At 41.1% G+C, this 18,914-nt stretch overlaps 1 protein-coding gene across 2 annotated transcripts in view; it reads left to right on the plus strand.

Moving 5' to 3' along the window:
- Window positions 1–18,914, plus strand: part of MYO3A (myosin IIIA) — a 285,335-nt gene that overhangs the window by 41,305 nt on the left and 225,116 nt on the right. For both annotated transcript variants that reach the window (XM_073629787.1, XM_073629788.1), the window contains exons 3-7: window positions 1,110–1,247; window positions 3,910–4,014; window positions 9,190–9,289; window positions 17,722–17,798; window positions 18,015–18,160. In XM_073629787.1, the coding sequence (XP_073485888.1) occupies window positions 1,110–1,247; window positions 3,910–4,014; window positions 9,190–9,289; window positions 17,722–17,798; window positions 18,015–18,160 (566 nt within the window). The remainder of the gene's footprint in view (window positions 1–1,109; window positions 1,248–3,909; window positions 4,015–9,189; window positions 9,290–17,721; window positions 17,799–18,014; window positions 18,161–18,914) is intronic.

The raw sequence follows: 18,914 nt of genomic DNA on the forward strand, positions 1-18,914 counted from the left end.
GTGGTCAACTTAATGAAAGGATAAATTTAAGCTTCTGTGGATTTCTGCACTTCATTTTTTTTTATTTGTGCATAAATGCACCAGACTGAACTGAGCTTCCCAGACAGTTTAAGGAGTTCTTCACATCCTGTAAAACTTATTTTTAAAGAACGTTCTGTCAGCAATAAATGTTTGAAAAACGTCAGTTTAATTGTGCAAAATACAATGTGCTCTCAGAGCAGGCAACATCCAACGGAGCCAGGTAGACCTTTATGTATTTGGGAAATTTCCAGCAGATAAAACTGGAACATATTGATCTCGGCAATGAAAAGCATTTACTGACAAAGTATTTTTCATTGTGAAAGGTAATTGAAAAATTCTGTTTATTTATTTATATTTTTCCTGCCTTATTCGGAACAGAAGCCACAGAAGAGTGAAGCCTAACAAAAGGGAGAGCTTGATGGACATTTGCCCTTTAAACTTCATCTAACGGTTTGCTAGTTCAAGCGGCACACAAATATTAGCTGATTCGTAGCCTCAGGGGAAACTGGGATTGGTTGTAAAATATTCTGCCATTCATTGTTTTGTAATTAGGTTGAAATTGTATGAAATGTTTTGGGAATATGATTTCTCTGCTGAGAGAAGAGGTTGGTGTTTATTGAATGAATATGTAAATTTAAAATTAACCCATTTCAGGCTTTAGGAGGCCTCGCTGCCAAGACATGTGTTAGGAATACAGAACATCTTGTCCTCTCCTCATTTTAATGGGGGGAGAGATACATAGTCCAGAGAGGTGAACAGGAAGGCAGGAGGAATAAATAGCCTTTTTGTGATAAATTGCAGAGTGCACAGGACAGCTCTTAATGTATGAATCAACAGGTATTTTTTACACGTATCAAACCATTATAACAGAAAACTCTTACAAAGTTATATTAAACAGCTGAAGGGTAGAAAATAAGAGAACATTGTTATGGTTTACATACCCTTTAACTTGATATACTGGACAGGTAGGTCAATCTTATTACATGAAAATATACAATAAAATGATTTTAGGAATTTTAGAAAGGGATATATCGAAATTGGGTTAAAAACAGATGGTTTAATTGCCTAATTGATATTTTCCTTCATAGGAAGATATTGATGAAGAGATTGAAGCAGAATATAACATACTGAAGGGTCTGTCTGATCATCCAAATGTTGTCAAGTTCTTTGGAATGTATTTCAAGAAAGACATAAAAACGGGAGATCAGTTATGGCTGGTTTTGGAGGTTTGTATCACCCACACATTTAGATTTTTTTTCTTTTTCTGTAACCTTGTTATCACATCAAGCCCAAACCCCAATGCCATCTGGAAAACGGCTTTCCAGTCTGGCTCCTCTGTGCATCTGGAATCACACATTTTTGAGCCTTCACACAAGTACAACCTTGAATGTGCATGTAACGTTCTCTTCCCTCTGCTCAGATCTTCATACTCTGACTTCGCAATCCCTTACAAACTTCTATGCTCTATGGTTCTATGGGAATCTACCCAAAACTATTTGGAAATACCTTCAAAAATGCCTCTTTTAACAACAACAACTTTAACAAACGTAATCCTCGCTCACCCTTCCCATGCTACCTATACCTCCAACTATAAACCTGAAACCAGTGTCTGATGTGGACAGAGAGCATATATTGTGGTACTGGGTATTCATAGATCCTAATAAAGAAGCCTTCTACTTGTAAGCCTGGAGGGAAATAGTTTCTTAATTATGGCCTGTGAAGAAAAGGATGTCTATGAGCAGAACTGCTGGCCAGGAGCATTGCCCAACATAAGTCACGACTCCCTGTTGGTCACCTGCTGATCTAAGGTCTGTAGTTTGGGGTATAAGTGGCATAAGGGTAGGTAAGGGACCATTAAAATTTAAGTATATCTAAGCAAAAACATGTTTTAGTTATGGAAAGGGAAGAGAATCATATGAGGATTTCTCTTTGCTTCCTTTAGTGGTTGGGACTCAAAATTTTGGATTTTTCCTCAGTTTTGGTCTCGGTGATTTTGGCATTGAGGACAAACAGAGCAGGTGAATCTTCCCTGGGGACACAAACAGCAGTAAAAACTCAACAAGAGTTCTAACTCTTCCCTACATTATGCAAGACTGCAAGTACATTTTTGACTAAAAAGCTGAAATTTTGTGAAAAAACAAAAAAAAACAGCACGTGGAACGATGGTGGAACGGAGTAAAGAGTGTCTTGTGTGCTGGTAGCTGCTGTGCTGAAATCTGAAGTCCCCTCCCTCGGGATACCCCTGCAGTAGTGACCTTACAGTGCTGCAGAGGTTAAAGCGGGGGTTCACCCACACCGCCAAAAAAAAAAAATATTAAAAGCCAGCAGCTACAAATACTGCAGCTGCTGACTTTTAATACATGGCCACTTACCTGTCCCAGGATCCAGCGACTCGGTTCTCGGCAGCTGCCACCGCCATCCTAGGTGAGGGCGGCTTTACTTTGCGGCTTTACTTCCCGGTTCCCTACTGCGCATGCGCGAGTCACGCTGCGTGTCCCAAATGGTCCCCGCTCTCTCCTGGGAGCTGTGTGTTCCCAGGAGACAGCGCGGTGGGGACAGAAAGAGGTGTAGACTCCCATGGGAGTCTATGCCGGAAGTGGGTGCAAATACCTGTCTTAGACAGGTATCTGCACCCCCCTCCCCCCTGAAAGGTGCCAAATGTGACACCGGAGGGGGGGAGGGTTCCGAAAAGCGGAAGTTCCATTTTTGTGTGGAACTCCGCTTTAATATGAGGGGCTGCATTTGGGACAGGCACTTGTCAAAAGTGCCAACTTTACCTGCTCTTTCTGTCCCCGTGCGTCTTTCATAGAAGCCGTACTATCTATTCCCACAATGAAAAGTTCTATCTCTATGAATGGAGAAAGGGAGGAAAGATGACGTACATCTTCGTCAGCACACCATGGATCAGCAATAAGTCGTCCAAAAAGGTTTTAATGAAAGGAAGTCACTTCACAAAGGAAGGTGCACCTTCCTTTGTCATGTGACTTCCTTTCATTAAAACCTTTTCGGATGACTTATTGCTGATACATGGTGTGCTGGCGAAGATGTACGTATGTTTGATGCTTCCAGGACCCAACTGGTAGTCGCTGCAGCACCCACCATTTTATGAGCCATTTTTACCAGGAACGTGTGCGATAGGAATATCGAACAGGGAGGAAAAATGAAACGTCCGCCTCCTCCATTCATAGAATGCTTTTCATTGAGGGAAACAATAATACAGCCTCTATTACTGGGACACGGGGCCAAAATAGTCATCGCTTTTGACGAGTGCCTATTACAGTTGCAGCCACTCATATTAAATCCCACAGCACTGCAAGATCACAGCTGTGGGGGTATTTAGGGGTAGGGGAATGAACATTTCAACCCAGTATCCAGCAGCACACAAAACCCCATTCATTCATTGTATGAACTATTCCTAGTGCTGTTAAAAAAAAAATCAGCTTTAATTCAGATAAAGGTATTGTTATCCTTTAAAACATGTCTGCACATAAGAATGTAACCTTGTATATAATACGCAGAATTGTCCATTCATTTCGGCTTCCCGAACCACTCTAGGATCCATAATTTCTTAGTTTCTACCATTATTTCTCTTAAATAAAGATATAGTAACAACAACCCTTTTAGTCAAGAGGGAGTATTGTTGACTGATGTGCTTTTGGACACATATATATATATATATATATATATATATATATACACATCTCTGTGCAATAATGTGTATATATATATATATATATATATATATATATATATATATATATATATATATATACATATGTGTGTTTCTGTATTATTTAGCTCTATTTGTAATGGATAATTTGTACAGTACCACATGAGGACATAAGGGTGTTACAGAAATCAAAAATAATATTTACATGACCTTTGCAGTTGTGCAATGGCGGATCTGTCACTGATTTGGCAAAAGGACTCCTGAAAAGAGGTGAAAGAATGAATGAAGCCATCATTGCATACATCCTACATGAAGCTCTTATGGTGAGTCTCTTCTTCTGGAGTAAATTTCTTCTTCCCCGTTTATGCCTCTTTCCACACCTGCGTAGTGCTGTGATTTTATTATATTTGGTAGGTTCCCATGGATCCCATTGTGACATCCTAATTGTGCATACTTATTGTCAAATACTTTTTTCATTCAACATCATTTTGAAATCAGCTTAATTGCTAGCATGTTTGTGTACACACTGGCCCCAAATATCTCCTGGTGGTGAGATGTGTTTGTTAGAATATCTAGCTCTGCCTAAACGCCATGGACATTGAAAAGCCAAAACTCAAATGAGTATGACTTCTCCACACACCGTGGATTCTTTATATTTTAACGTAAGCAAATTATTTAGGAGCAACCATATTACGCACAATGTGGGCCTTGTGGATGCAAACCTCCCAATTTTCTGAGATGGGAATGACAACTATTAGCAAAAGTATGTAGGCATACTTCTGGCCCCTCCTCCATTTATAGAAGCCATAATATAGCTTCCATGAATGAAACACAATCTATGGATGGAGGATAGGTGGATGAATGAAAGGTCTGCCTCCTCCATTCATAGAGTGCTTATGCAATATTTTTTAAAACCTAAAGCCCTTCAATACGGGCTGAATGCCGGGCGACATCGCCTGGTTAAAAAAATAAAATGGCCGAGATTTGGCCAATGTGTATGCCAGCATTTGGCCGGCTTCTGTCAGACGAGCATGCTGGAAAATTACCAAGGAACGTGTAAAAGCAGATGTCAATTGTCAAAGAGTAGGATAGGGGTGTAGGAAAGTTTGGTAAACCACCCTCTTCTTTTTACTTCTCTTTCTTCACAATTACAAAACATGTCCAGTTGATTTTGACTACTACTGACCATACCATGGCTTTGATAAGCGAGACCCTTCAAAGGCACTCACTGTACTTATTTACTGTACATCCATATAAAAATCACTCATATTTAATAGCATATACTATTCTGGTGTCCGGATCAAAGAAATCGTTCCCTGGATTTGAAAGTGAAGCCATGTGATCTTACGTGCTGCACTTATTTGGTGACTTCTTAAGGATAAGTGCACATTAGGTAAGACCCCTCAAAAGCCCTTTGCCTGACCTCAGCAACTTTAATCTCCAAGTGATCTTATTTGCTGTACTCAGTAAGTTCTTAAAGTGTATTCCCACCTTTGCAGCCAAATTGGTATAACACATACTTTATTTTTGTTACATGTTCCCATTCACTTTCATTAAAATTCACAAAAATTTGGGTGTATTTTAAACTGACAATATAGATGTGATAAACAATTGCATTAATATTGTGCAACATAAAGATTTGCTACATTCATTCTATTCCGTGGGTCCTCTGCTTTCAGAAAATATTTCACATTTGGGGGTTTCATATGTGTTTTTATGTAACAAAAATGTGTGCTTAAAAATACAAAATTAGGTTAAAGCTCAACTTTTTAAAAAGCACAATTTAAAGTGGCAGTCAAGACGAACACTGACTATTCTTAAAAATGCCCCCCCTCATCCCGTCTGCCCTGTGTAAAAATATCTGTATATTTACCTACACTATATTACCAAAAGTATTGGGACGCCGGCCCATCCTTTGCAGCTATAACAGCTTCAAATCTTCTGGGAAGGCTGTCCACAAGGTTTAGGAGTGTGTCTATGGGGATGTTTGACCATTCTTCCAGCAGGGCATTTGTGAGGCCAAGCACTGATGTTGGACGAGAAGGCCTGGCTCGCAGTCTCCACTCTAATTCATCCCAAAAGGTGTTCTATCGGGTTGAGGTCAGGACTCTGTGCAGGCCAGTCCAGTTCCGCCACACCAAACTCACTCATCCATGTCTTTATGGACCATGCTTTGTGCACTCGCACGCAGTCGTGTTGGAACAGGAAGGGGTCATTCCCAAAGTTGGGAGTATGAAATTGTCCAAAATGTCTTGGTATGCTGATGCCTTAAGAGTTCCCTTCACTGGAACTAAGGGGCCAAGCCCAACCCGTGAAAAGCAACCCCACATCATAATCCCCCCTCCACCAAATGATTTGGACCAGTGCACAAAGCAAGGTCCATAATAGACATAGATGAGCGAGTTTGGGGTGGAGGAACTTGACTGGCCTGCACAGAGTCCTGACCTCAACCCAAACACCTTTGGGGTGAATTCGAGTGGAGACTGCGAGCCAGGCCTTCTCATCGGACATCAGTGCCTGACCTCACAAATGTACTTTTGGAAGAATGGCCAAACATTCCCATAGACACACTCCTAAACCTTGTGGACAGCCTTCCCAGAAGAGTTGAAGCTGTTATAGCTGCAAAGGGTGGGCCAACTCAATATTGAACCCTACAGACTAAGACTGGGATGCCATTAAAGTTCATGTGTGTGTAAAGGCAGGCATCCCACTACTTTTATGATACAGCTGTCCTGTATCATAGAGCAACAATAACTGTGAATTCTGGGAGTTGTGATGTCACTCATAGGCTTCCATGGCCCGGCCGTTGTCTGAGCTCCTCCTCTCCCCTGCCCTACTGGCACAGGGGAACCAGAGCTGCATGATCTTGTGAGTGGACCAGAGCGGGCTAAAGAAAGGTAAGTATACAGATCTTTTTAAGTAGGCAGGATATGTAGGAGGAGGGGAGAAGAAACATTTCTAAGAAGTCCACTTTAATTAGGTTATAGATTCTTCAAAAAAAAAAAAAACATAAATGTTCTTTTACACAGCGCTAGCATAAATACATTCATTTATTTAGACATCAGCGTCTTGTAATTCTCTGCAAGTCAGCACTCAAGAAGAGAGGGGCAGGGGCAGCACTATGCATTGATTCAAGGCTGCCTTACAGTTCTATAAGCCTATCACAAGAGGAGAGAGAGCAGACTGATGACCTCCGCAGTATGGTGCTGCTCCTTCGTTGTCCAGTCACACAATTGGGAGGATTCTTGACCAAGCTCTATTACTTTACTTCAGTATAGTCTTAAAGAAGGTCATTGTCCTGGCAGTCCTGACAGGGAACAAAAAAGAGAATTTACAAATCTTCTGACAGCTAAAACAGTTTATATCAGGGATATGCAATTAGCGGACCTCCAGCTGTTGCAGAACTACAAATCCCATGAGGCATAGCTAGATTCTAACAGCCACAAGCATGACACCCAGAGGCAGAGGCATGATGGGAGTTGTAGTTTTGCAACAGCTGGAGGTCCGCTAATTGCACATCCCTGGTTTATATGGTATATTCCAATTATTTACCTGGGAATCAGCCTGGGGTATCAGGGTTGGGGGGGGTTCTTATTTAAAATGCATGTTTTCTTTATTAAAGCGGTATTAAACCCAAAAGCAAACATTTATTATTATATCGCAGCTTACCAATTCTTATGCCCCGTACACACGGTCGGACATTGATCGGACATTCCAACAACAAAATCCATGGATTTTTTCCAATGGATGTTGGCTCGAACTTGTCTTGCATACACACGGTCACACAAAGTGACATAAAACACGTACGTCGGGACTATAAACGGGGCAGTAGCCAATAGCTTTCATCTCTTTATTTATTCTGAGCATGCGTGGCACTTTGTGTGTCGGATTTGTGTACACACGATCGGAATTTCCGACAACGGATTTTGTTGTCGGAAAATTTTATAGCCTGCTCTCAAACTTTGTGTGTCGGAAAATCCGATGGAAAATGTGTGATGGAGCCTACACATGGTCGGAATTTCCGACAACAAGGTCCTATCACACATTTTTCGTCGGAAAATCCGACCGTGTGTTCGGGGCATTAAATGTGATGGCTGCATTTGTTTTCATTAACACCCCTTTCCCACTGAATGCGGCTTCGTAACTGCGCTACTTACAGCGTGATTCCAAACCTGCTGGTCTGTGCGATTTCATGTGTGGCTTGCCGACATCTGTGTGACTTCATGCACAGATGTCTATACAAGTCGCACATGAAACAGCCAAAAATAATGCAGGAACCTTTTTCAAAATCGATGCATGTTTCTCACAACGATTTGAAGGGTTCCATAGGCACAAACAGGGTGCGACTTATGGGATTTTAAATTGTCAAATCGCATGACAAGTTGTACCGGTGGGAATGGGGGCCTATAGACTTTCTCTCTTTTATTTTCAAAGACAAGCTGTCCTACAAATGCATAGCTCCCAACTGTCCCTGATTTTGAGGGACTGTCCTTGATTTGGAACAAAGTCCCTCTGTCCCTCTTTCCTCCTCATTTGTCCCTCATTTTGGTCTGATCCATATAATTGTATATACTGTAAAATGCACTTTTTTATCTTTCAAAAAGTGTTTCTCAATGCTAAACCTTTCATCCAATTTCAAAATTGCCGCATTTGTAAACTTCAAAAGCCAATATAAAGGAATAGTTGTGGTAAAAAAAAAAAAAAACCACACTTATGGGTTTAACAAATCATTTATTGGTATAATTCTCCTTTAAGAGGGTATGGCAGGGGGTGTGTCCTATACCTAACTACTTTTGCTAATGGATGTCCCTCGTTCCCATCTCAAAAATTTGGGAGGTATGCAAATGTATCAGTTTAAAGTGTTGAGACAAACCATTGTCAAGGGTGCTTACAACAATCAGCTTTTACTTATTTATGTAAAACCCTTATACCAAAGAAGAAACAAAATGTTGCTGTAACTACTTGTGTATCTGCAGCATAAGTTTGGCTTTAATTTGTTAGTGTATCTAAATCTGCTAGTACATCTAACACTCCCCTCCCCCCTAGATTAACACTGATGCTGCCCAAAGATGCCCCTGTGCTCCTTCATCCAGAGTGGAGGCATTCTAATAAAGAATGGGGATGATTTACTAAAACTGGAAAATTGCAAAATATGGTGCTGCCGTGCATGGTAGCCAATCAGCTTCTAACTTCAGCTTGTTCAATTAAGCTTTGCCAAAAAAAAAACTGGAAGCTGATTGGCTACCATACACAGGCTGCACCAGATTTTACATTCTCCAGTTCTAGTAAATAAACCCCAAAGTGTGTTTCTGGCTAGATTACCAGGTGAAAACAAGGGAAAAAAGCCTAAAAAAAAAAAAAATGAGCCGCCACATCTAAGGATAAGTAAGCTGCAATATATTGCATTATTGGTTTTGGGTTTAATTCTGCTTTACGCATAAAAATAACACAATCATAAAAAATGTAAATCCTCTTCTAATATAATGAATGTTCTGCAGGGACTACAACACTTACACAGCCATAAGACAATTCACCGTGATGTTAAGGGAAACAATATTCTACTGACGACAGATGGAGGTGTCAAACTGGTGGACTTTGGTACGACAATGTTTTTTTATATACAACAATAGTGCTAAAATTAGTAATGAACAGTAGATTATCAATGTTAAAAAAAATGTTGCAAAATTTATATAAAGCTGGATACAACAATGAATATTGAAGATGGTAAACTGTAAAATTTGTCAGTTTTATTACTACTATTAGATATATTTTTACAATGTACATGCACATGGGTCGATATATGCTGTTATTACTAAACATCAGTAAAGGTTCAGCAGTATAGAGTCTTATTTCTTGAATTCAAACCTGTCTGGAAATCAAGATTACAGTCTGCCTAATAAACCCAAATAATGTGGAAATCACATTTTAAATTTTAAATTTACACACTGATCTGCGGTGGAAAATTGGTAGTGTTGGTACCTTGTATTTGAATCTCAAAAGAAAGCTGCATGGGGCTCCTGATGCTTCTTTGTGCTTCGGATCTGTAGATGTACAGACAGTCCAACTGGCCAAAAATGTGCTTTATGTAATTAGGGAACTGCTGCATGTCAAAGTTTTATTTTCTTGGGGACAAACTCTCTTTAAGAAAAACATATATGTACAGTATAAGGTATATAAGAAATCGGTATATAGGTATTTAAGAAATCATTTTCTTGCCATTAATTAGTACAACTTCTTGGATATGTTTGCTTAAAGTGGAACTAAACTGCATCTGAGCATCATAAACCAAAAATGCCGTTTGATTAATTTTTATTATTCAAACCAAACTCCCCCAACCATCCATGTCTCCATGCTTTATTTTGAAGAAATGTAAAAAAAAAAAAAAAAAAGTTTAAAACAATTAAAGGTATTGGAATTTCCTTTCAAATTTGGTTATTTGTGAACGTAACGAATACAGATTTATCCAAAGTTATGAATTATCCAAAATAACGAATGCTGTATCTAAATGAGTGGAACGTAACGAATTAATAATAATAAAAAATAACAATAATAATAAAAACTGTATTATTATTTATTATTAATTAATTCCGTTCCATCTGTTTAGATGCGGCATTCGTTATTTAGGATACTTCTTAGTTTCAGATAAATTCGTATTCGTTATGTTCACTAACAGCCAAATTTGAAAGGAAATTCCAATACCTATAATTGAATAGTTAGTTATTATTAGTTAATTAGTTAGTTATTATTAAGAATTTTTGGATTTTCCTTCTTATTTTTTGATTTTTTTTTCTTATTTTCAGATTTTCTAATTTACGAAATTTTCAAATTTAAGAATTTTCAAATTTACGAATTTATGCGATCATAACAAATGACCCGAAAACCAAAAAAAAACCCCAAAAAAACAAATGAAACAAAAACAAAATTAATTTTTCGTCAGTGCACATGTCTAATAATATAGCTTCCTATCTATTTACTAATGCTAACAGCATAAGGATTAAATATTGTCAATGTTGATTGAGAGAGTGAAGTTCTGTTTTAAATATAATGGACCAGATAGTCTGGAGCCCTCCCCTCCAAAAAGATATTAAAGTGGAGTTCCAATCGTTTTTGTGCTTATTAAAAGTCAAAAGCTACAAAAAGTGTAGCTGCTGACTTTTAATAAACACAAACTCACCTGTCCCACGATCCAGCGATGTGTCCGCCCGAACCCTCAGTTCTCTCCCTCTCTTCTCCCCGATGCTGGCATTACAAGTGTTGGCACCCGGCTGTGACATCTTGCAGCTTCACAGCTGGGTGTGCACTGCGCATGTGCGAGTCGTGCTACGCCTCCTCAATGGTCAGGCAATCTTCTGGGACCTGTGACGTGTCCCAGAAGACTACAGTGAGGGAGGGGGAGAAGAGAACTTCCACTCAGATTGCCCAGTCTGAGCGGAAGTGGGAGCAGGTACCTGTTAAAACTAAGTACCCCCCCCCCCCCAAAAGTAAAAGGACATGCCAAATGTGGTATAAGAGGGGGAAAGGAATGCTTAAAGCGGAACTTCCCCTTTTGGATGGAGCTCCACTTTAAGATAGAATGAATCTGGAGACGGGAAACAAAAAAAGGTCTAGGTATAAAACATATAAAAAAAGACTTCAGGAACTTAATATGTAAAGTCTGGAGGAAGGATGGGAAAGGAGAGACATGACTCAAACCTTTAAATACATCAAGGGGGTGAATACAGTTCAGGAGGGCAGTTTTTTTAATATGAAGCCAAGATGAAGAACATGGGGACAGGGCCTCAAACTATCAGGTGGAACTTTCAAAATTAATCTTAGAAAGTAATCTTTTACCAAAAGGGTGGTTAATGATTGGAAAAGACTTCCAGCAGAGTCAGTCCATCAACAGTAGGTGGATTCAAACATGCTTGGGACAAACATAGAGCTAACAAAAAAATATATAAAACACCTATAAATGAAAAAAAGGCAGACTTGATGGACCACTTGGTCTTTTTTCTGCCATCAATTTTCTGTTTCTATAGTTTTTCTGACAGTTTTTTGGTGCACATGTGATGCACACTTAACATTCGCCAAACAAAATAACATGGTGCACAGATGTTGAGGATTTGTGATGTGTGCCAGAAATTGTAAATTGTAATCTGGGATTTGTAGCAGAAATGCCGCACCCTATAAACTAATATCTGAGCTACAATGTGGCGCAGATCTTATGTTCAGATTTCTACCTGGCACCACTGCTTGTAATGTGCATTGTGGGAACGTGGGCACATCTGGCTGCTAGTCTGTCTGAGGGCCTATCCAGAAGCAAAAGAGCAGTGCAGGGTTGGGATTGCGGCTTGCAGTCCAACCAAAAGTGACGGTTCTGCTGGCCGGAGAACCTGTCGTGGTCAGAGGTAGAAGGGAAGCTGTCGCCACTAAGGGACCATCCACCTTACCAGGGACCATAATGAGTAACTGAAGCAAACAGTGGTATATTTAGATTTTGTGCTGCCCTAGGCCTGACTAAAATCGTGCACCCCCTAACTTAAATATCTGTCATCTGTAAACCACACCCCTTTCTCTTAAAGTGGTAGTAAACCCTGTACTATCACTTGTACCTACAGGTAAGTCTATAATAAGGCTTACCTGTAGGTACTGTAAATATCTCCTAAACTTGCACAGTTTAGGAGATATTCAGAGTGCATGCAGCCAATGACATGATCGGCGCATGCGCTCGGAAGGTCCGGCTTACCGTGCTGGACCTTCAGAGCCTGTGACAGACCTAGCCGGGAGAGAGACTTTTGGAGGGGACTGTATGCTAGCCTCTTGACGATCGATCGTGGGCCCTGGCATTTGGGGGAACGGTGTTCTTTATGAGCTGTATGCCTGGGGACCCTTGAGATGGATTTGGGTCCTGGTCCCCCAGGACACACAGACTCTGGGGACCCTGGATTTGCCATATTGGAATAGTGACTGATTCATACCGTTGGGACTCCTACTGTTAAATGCTAATGTCATCAATTCCAGCTACCTGTCTGTTGTCTGCTAAAATGTGTATTGTACATAAGTCTCTAGTATGGGATCTAAGAGTCATTAGATCCCCATTGTTGTTTGTGTTTAATTAACTCTGCTATTGTGATAATGTTGATTGGATTTTCTGAACTACAAGACAGCCAGTCTGGCCTAAAGGTCATGTCTGAGTCATCTAGGCTGTCTAAAGGGATTAGTTAATTAGCCCATGTTAATTAGGTTAATTAGGTTACAGCTGTATTGTTAGAGTAATATGAGCAGGAGGTCTGCACCTCCTCTTTTAGTGTATAAAAGAGCCTGTATATTGCAATAAAAGAGATTCCTGGTTGAACTTACATACAGCCTGCCTGGTGTTTGTTCTGAGCTATCACAACTGGGTTAGAACGGCACATAGCTGTAGTTATAATCCCGGAGCATCGAATGACCGAGCAATCAGATGTTGCGATCTGCAATCTGATTCTATAGCAGCAGAGGAGTGTCGGGAGAGTGGAACTGAGCGAGCAAGGGGCTCGTTACATTGGTTGGCAGCCGTGGGATTTGCTCTCCAGTTACTGGGACACTCCAAACCAGCCTGCAGGAGAGCCACGCTGAAAGACTTGCTTGAGAGCTGTGGAGGGAATGGTGGGATCGTGCTTCCTTGCCGTGAACACATCCAAACCATCACCTGGATCCAAGGTCCAGATAGCAGGAGAGGAGAGATACCAGCCACCATGGATGTGGAATTCAGAAGGAGGTTGCGAGAGATGCAGATACAGCACAGAGGACCAGTATCAGAGCAGGTCCTGCTAAGATGGTTTGATTCTATCCGCTGTGAACTCTGGAAGGAAGCGCTAGCCCGTGAGCATTGACACCAGGGAAAAGTTCTCCCCTCCATCCATGTGAGGTACTGGTCGCAGTATGAAGTGCGAATGCTGTTTTTGGGGGAACAGCCGAACCAGGAGTGGACAGCCGAGTTAAGCAGGCTGATCCGGGCAGAAATGCGGTTGGACGAGAGCTACAGAGCCCTCCAGTGGTATGTAGCCCAAGTGTGCCCGTGGACAGCGGATGACAGCCCCACGGAAGGCTTTGACTACGATGGCCTGGGATTGTTGTACTGGAGGCTGTCCAGGGACCCTGACTTTGGGAGTAATCGGGAGTGGCGTTTGGAGGAAATAATGGAGCACAGAGAGTGAAGATTGAATGTCTCAGAAGTGCACTGGGCACAGGAAGATTTGGAGTTTCTGGCCGTTCAGGAATGGGAGCTGGAGATCGCCTACAGACAGCTGTTAGACTCTGCTCAGCAGCAGGGTGGTGCTCCCTTTGCCTGGGACTGTCAGGAAATACCAGTTGACAACTCTGAAATCCTGTCTGAAGAGTTGACAATGTGGCAGAGTAACAGTGTGCTTTGCCAATCTGGCCCCCCAGCTATGGAGGCGGAGGTCTTATGGCGGATGCAGCAAGTGCTGACCGACCTTGATGAACCTGTTTCTGCATTGGATGATCTTGGATGGAGGAATGTGCCTGTCCAGCAGAATGCCAGAGAATCTGCAGTGGAAAATCTGCAGTTGCCGTCCCCAAACCTGGAGTGCTCTGCTAAAATGTGTATTGTAAATAAGTCTCTAGTATGGTATCTAAGAGTCATTAGATCCCCATTGTTGTTTGTGTTTAATTAACTCTGCTATTGTGATAATGTTGATTGGATTTTCTGAACTACAAGACGGCCAGTCTGGCCTAAAGGTCATGTCTGAGTCATCTAGGCTGTCTAAAGGGATTAGTTAATTAGCCCATGTTAATTAGGTTAATTAGGTTACAGCTGTATTGTTAGAGTAATATGAGCAGGAGGTCTGCACCTCCTCTTTACAAAAAGCCTGTATAGCCTGTATATTTACAAAAGCCTGTATAAGCCTGTATATTTCAATAAAAGAGATTCCTGGTTGAACTTACATACAGCCTGCCTGGTGTTTGTTCTGAGCTATCACAACTGGGTTAGAACGGCACATAGCTGTAGTTATAATCCCGGAGCATCGAATGACCGAGCAATCAGATGTTGCAATCTGCAATCTGATTCTATAGCAGCAGAGGAGTGTCGGGAGAGTGGAACCGAGCGATCAAGGGGCTCGTTACAGAGCCCATGCCCGAAATCGCGGCTCCTGCGCGCATCAGTGGGTGTGATGTTATTGCGCCCCCTGCCACTCATGTAGCCAGAGGCTGTGAACCTGGAATGAAGGCCAGGGGAAGATGTCAGCCGTTTAAGCGGTGACATCACGGTACCATAGGGCTTTGTTCTAAGGTAAGTTTCTTATAATGTGCTAGCAAAAAACATTTCTCCATTTACATGAAGGTAAGGTTAATAAAAACCAGCACAGGGTTCTTATTTACAGTGTAAGAGGGAACTCTGTGGCCCCCGATGTAAAGCATGAACTCTGAATTCTGATGTAAAAGGGACTGCTGCAGACTCTGGTTTAAAGGGAAATTCTGATGTAAGGGGGTCTCTGGTAATTGCAGCCCTTTCTTTTCAGAGACTGTGGGCATTGCACAAGGGACAGTCAGAGACTGCGGGCATGGCACAAGGGATGGTCAGAGACTGCGGGCATGGCACAAGGGACGGTCAGAGACTGTGGGCATGGCACAAGGGACAATCAGAGACAGCGGGCATGGTACAAGGGATAGTCAGAGACTGCGGGCATGGCACAAGGGATGGTCAGAGACTGCGGGCATGGCACAAGGGACGGTCAGAGACTGTGGGCATGGCACAAGGGACGGTCAGAGACTGCGGGCATGGTACAAGGGATAGTCAGAGACTGCGGGCATGGCACAAGGGATGGCCAGAGACTTGGGGGCATGGCACAAGGGATAATCAGAGACTGCGGGCATGGCACAAGGGACAGTCAGAGACTGCAGGCATGGCACAAGGGATGGTCAGAGTCTGAGGGCATGAAAGTATATAATAATGGTGCTGCGCTGTTGAATATCGGCCGGTGTATAGTATGTGACAAAAACTTCTATGAAAAGTGCAAGTGCAGTGCTAAAAAATATGCATCAATATGTACAAATAAATATAAATGTAAAGGTATTCCTGCAGCAAGCTTGACGTGTGCAAACACAGTCTCAAACTAAAGGTGGGTCAGCGTATAATAGTGACAAACATAATAATCATGTGCAAACACAGCAAGTAAAAATAAATGGAATACAAAGTATAGATTAAATAAAGTGCAAAAAATCAGATGTCCCATATAGCACTCAGAGTGCCTGAGTGGATAAACCAATTGCAATCAAAAAACATAATATGAGTCCATAAATCAATCAACAATTGATGGATGGGTGGTGGATCCCTCACGCTTCCTCACGCTCTGAGGTGAGCGGCTGTCCCAGGGGGGGGGGTCACTGGATGGCACTTGAGCATGGAATTCTGAGCACTAAGCACTAAGATTAATGCACGCACGTTGGATTTTTTATGAACTGTTTTTATGGACTTTATGTGCATTTCTTTCATAAATTGGACTTTAATAACCACGTATCACATCTTGGATTTGATATTCACACTCATTGTGTGGCTCTTGGCACTTTGTTGTATTTTTTGCACTTATCACTGTGATATTATTTATATATATATTTTTACATGGTAAAATTCAGATTATATAAATCATTTTTCATTTATTATATATACAGTTAGTAGTTTAATCATCGCTACTCTTATTCTAATGGTATACATCTAGTATATTATTTACACATTGCACCTTATAATCACTTTTACATTTTTTTTTTTCTACATATATCCTTTGTGCCTTGCTGTGGCTGGATAAGCCGCTTATGCGGTATTTTCAGTATACCTCATATGCATTAATGATCTCCAGATTGACATTTTCACCTTAGCGCAGCATATCTTTTGTATACATTGTATTGCACGGCATATGAAACGTGTTCTGCGCGGGCAGCTAGGTGGTTTCCACATTTGAGGCAATATACCATTGTGGCTCGCAATATCCCCTTTTATGTATCTTTTTTTCATGCGGGGAAGCTCTTTTGCCAGCAACACCCCCCCCCACGCAAAGTGCCGTCCTAGGCCTGGGCCTTGTTGGCCTAGGCCAAAATACAGTGCTGGAAGCAAGTACTGGAGCAGTATTCTCACCAACCGGGGACGGTGAAGAATCAGGAAACTTCAGTGGGTATCAAGCCAGGGACCCAGCCAGCGGAGGTAACGCTTGCAGAGCAGCCTTGTGTGTCAAGCCAGGGACTGAGCAGTCCAGTGGGGAGAAGTTTGAGAAGTATCTGGAGTGCCAAGATAGGGGCCCAGCAGAGAAGCGGGGGTGATGCTTGAGGAAGATACTACTGTGAAGATTGGAGGAGCTCAAGGGATTCAATGGCAGTGAATCAGCGGGTCTAGTGAGAGACTGAGAGCTCAGTGGGAAATTACACTGAAGAAGAACTACAAGGAGAGGTTGTAGTTAAGGGGGAGGAACTGTTACGTTTGTGTTAGGAACTGTTAAAGACTGTTGCCATAGGAGACAGCATTCTTACACATGCAGATGTGGCATCTTGCTGGATGTCTTTCCCTGCATGGCTGTCCTCCTGTTGAAGTCTCAGAGTCTGCCAATTAATCTTGCAACTACGTAAGGGTGTCCTGGCCCTAACCCTCTTCCCCCCAAAAGTTTGTTAAGAGAAATAAACTCTCTTTTTCAGTCAAGAAGTGTCTGGCGACCAATGACTTTAATCATCTTGCACCCACCATGCCTCACAACCCACTATACACAGAAGGATGTCAGCTACCTCTGGCCCTGGAGGTTCTCATTAGACCGAAGGAGGCCTGGGACCTTGCTACATATAAATGTGAACCTAGCCTAAAGCTATAAATGATATAGCATATAAGTAATGCACATTAAAGTGATTGTAAAGGATTTTTTTTTTTAAATTACAAACATGGAGAGTGTTGCGTTTATAATTGTGCTCAGTGTACTATACATACCCTTTATAAACTGCAGTTTGACAGGTTAGGTGTTTAAACCTTATTGAAAACTGATCTTAACATGAATACCCTTTAAATAATACAGGTGTATCAGCCCAACTGACAAACACCCGTCTCCATCGGAACACGTCTGTAGGAACTCCATTTTGGATGGCGCCTGAGGTTGGGCTCTCTTTTATTATCTTTCAAATGTAACCAAAATAATGCAGTTTACATTGTTGTTTTAGAACTTAAAAGGTAACTAACTATAGTATATTTTAGTGAATGCACTTTTTATTTTTGTACATCTTAAATTCCCTCCAAACAAAAACTAAGGCATTAATTGATAATGTAAAAAAATTCCACATAATACTTTACATTTCTGTCTTGTTTTGCTAGGTGATCGCATGTGAGCAGCAAGTAGATACAACATATGATGCACGCTGTGATGTCTGGTCTTTAGGTATTACAGCCATAGAGCTCAGTGATGGTGATCCTCCACTGGCTGACTTGCATCCAATGAGAGCTCTTTTTAAAATTCCTAGGTATGTTGTTTTACTATTGGTTATTAAATATATGATTGGCACCTGTTAGCGAGTAGTACTAAGGACAACTACAGGAAAGGAGACTTGCAATGGCAGGATATGGAGTTTGGAGTTTCTGAGCTCTTTCTGAAAACCCTAATTGTCTGGCTTTATTACTTTGAGTTGCAGAGCTGGAATGACCCCATTGCAACTAGCTTTAGACTTGAAAACTCAAAGTATTATAAACCCAGAGGGTCAGCCAGGTATACTTGCAACGAATTACTTTACTTTGAAAATAATTGTTGCATTTTCACTTCTTTCTTTAACCATTTCATGCCCTGGGGTTATCAAAACCTTTGTGTCCAGACCAAATTCAAAAGTTTTGGTATGCGGCAGTTCATTCAACAATAAGTTATTTATCATTTTTCATACAAAGTGATTTTCTAAACTTAAACTTTTATTAATTTCTTAATTTGTTTTTTTATACCCTGAATATATTTTATGATAAAGTAAACAGAAATAATTTTCCATTTGCCTTTAAATAAAAGAAATCACATAATAAATACAACAAACAAATAATGCAACAATAAAGATCCGACTCTAATTTGAGCAATACAAATAATTATGACAAAGAGAATAATGGATACTCTTGCACCTACAGGTAAGCCTTAATCTAGGCTTACCTGTAGGTCAAAGTGGTCTGTAAGGGTTTACAACCACTTTAGATATATTTGTGTATGTGCCATAAAATCCAAAAAACTATATACAGTAGCTC

Source organism: Aquarana catesbeiana, linkage group LG05, assembly GCF_042186555.1.
Source record: "Aquarana catesbeiana isolate 2022-GZ linkage group LG05, ASM4218655v1, whole genome shotgun sequence".
In the NCBI taxonomy this organism is placed as follows: domain Eukaryota; kingdom Metazoa; phylum Chordata; class Amphibia; order Anura; family Ranidae; genus Aquarana; species Aquarana catesbeiana.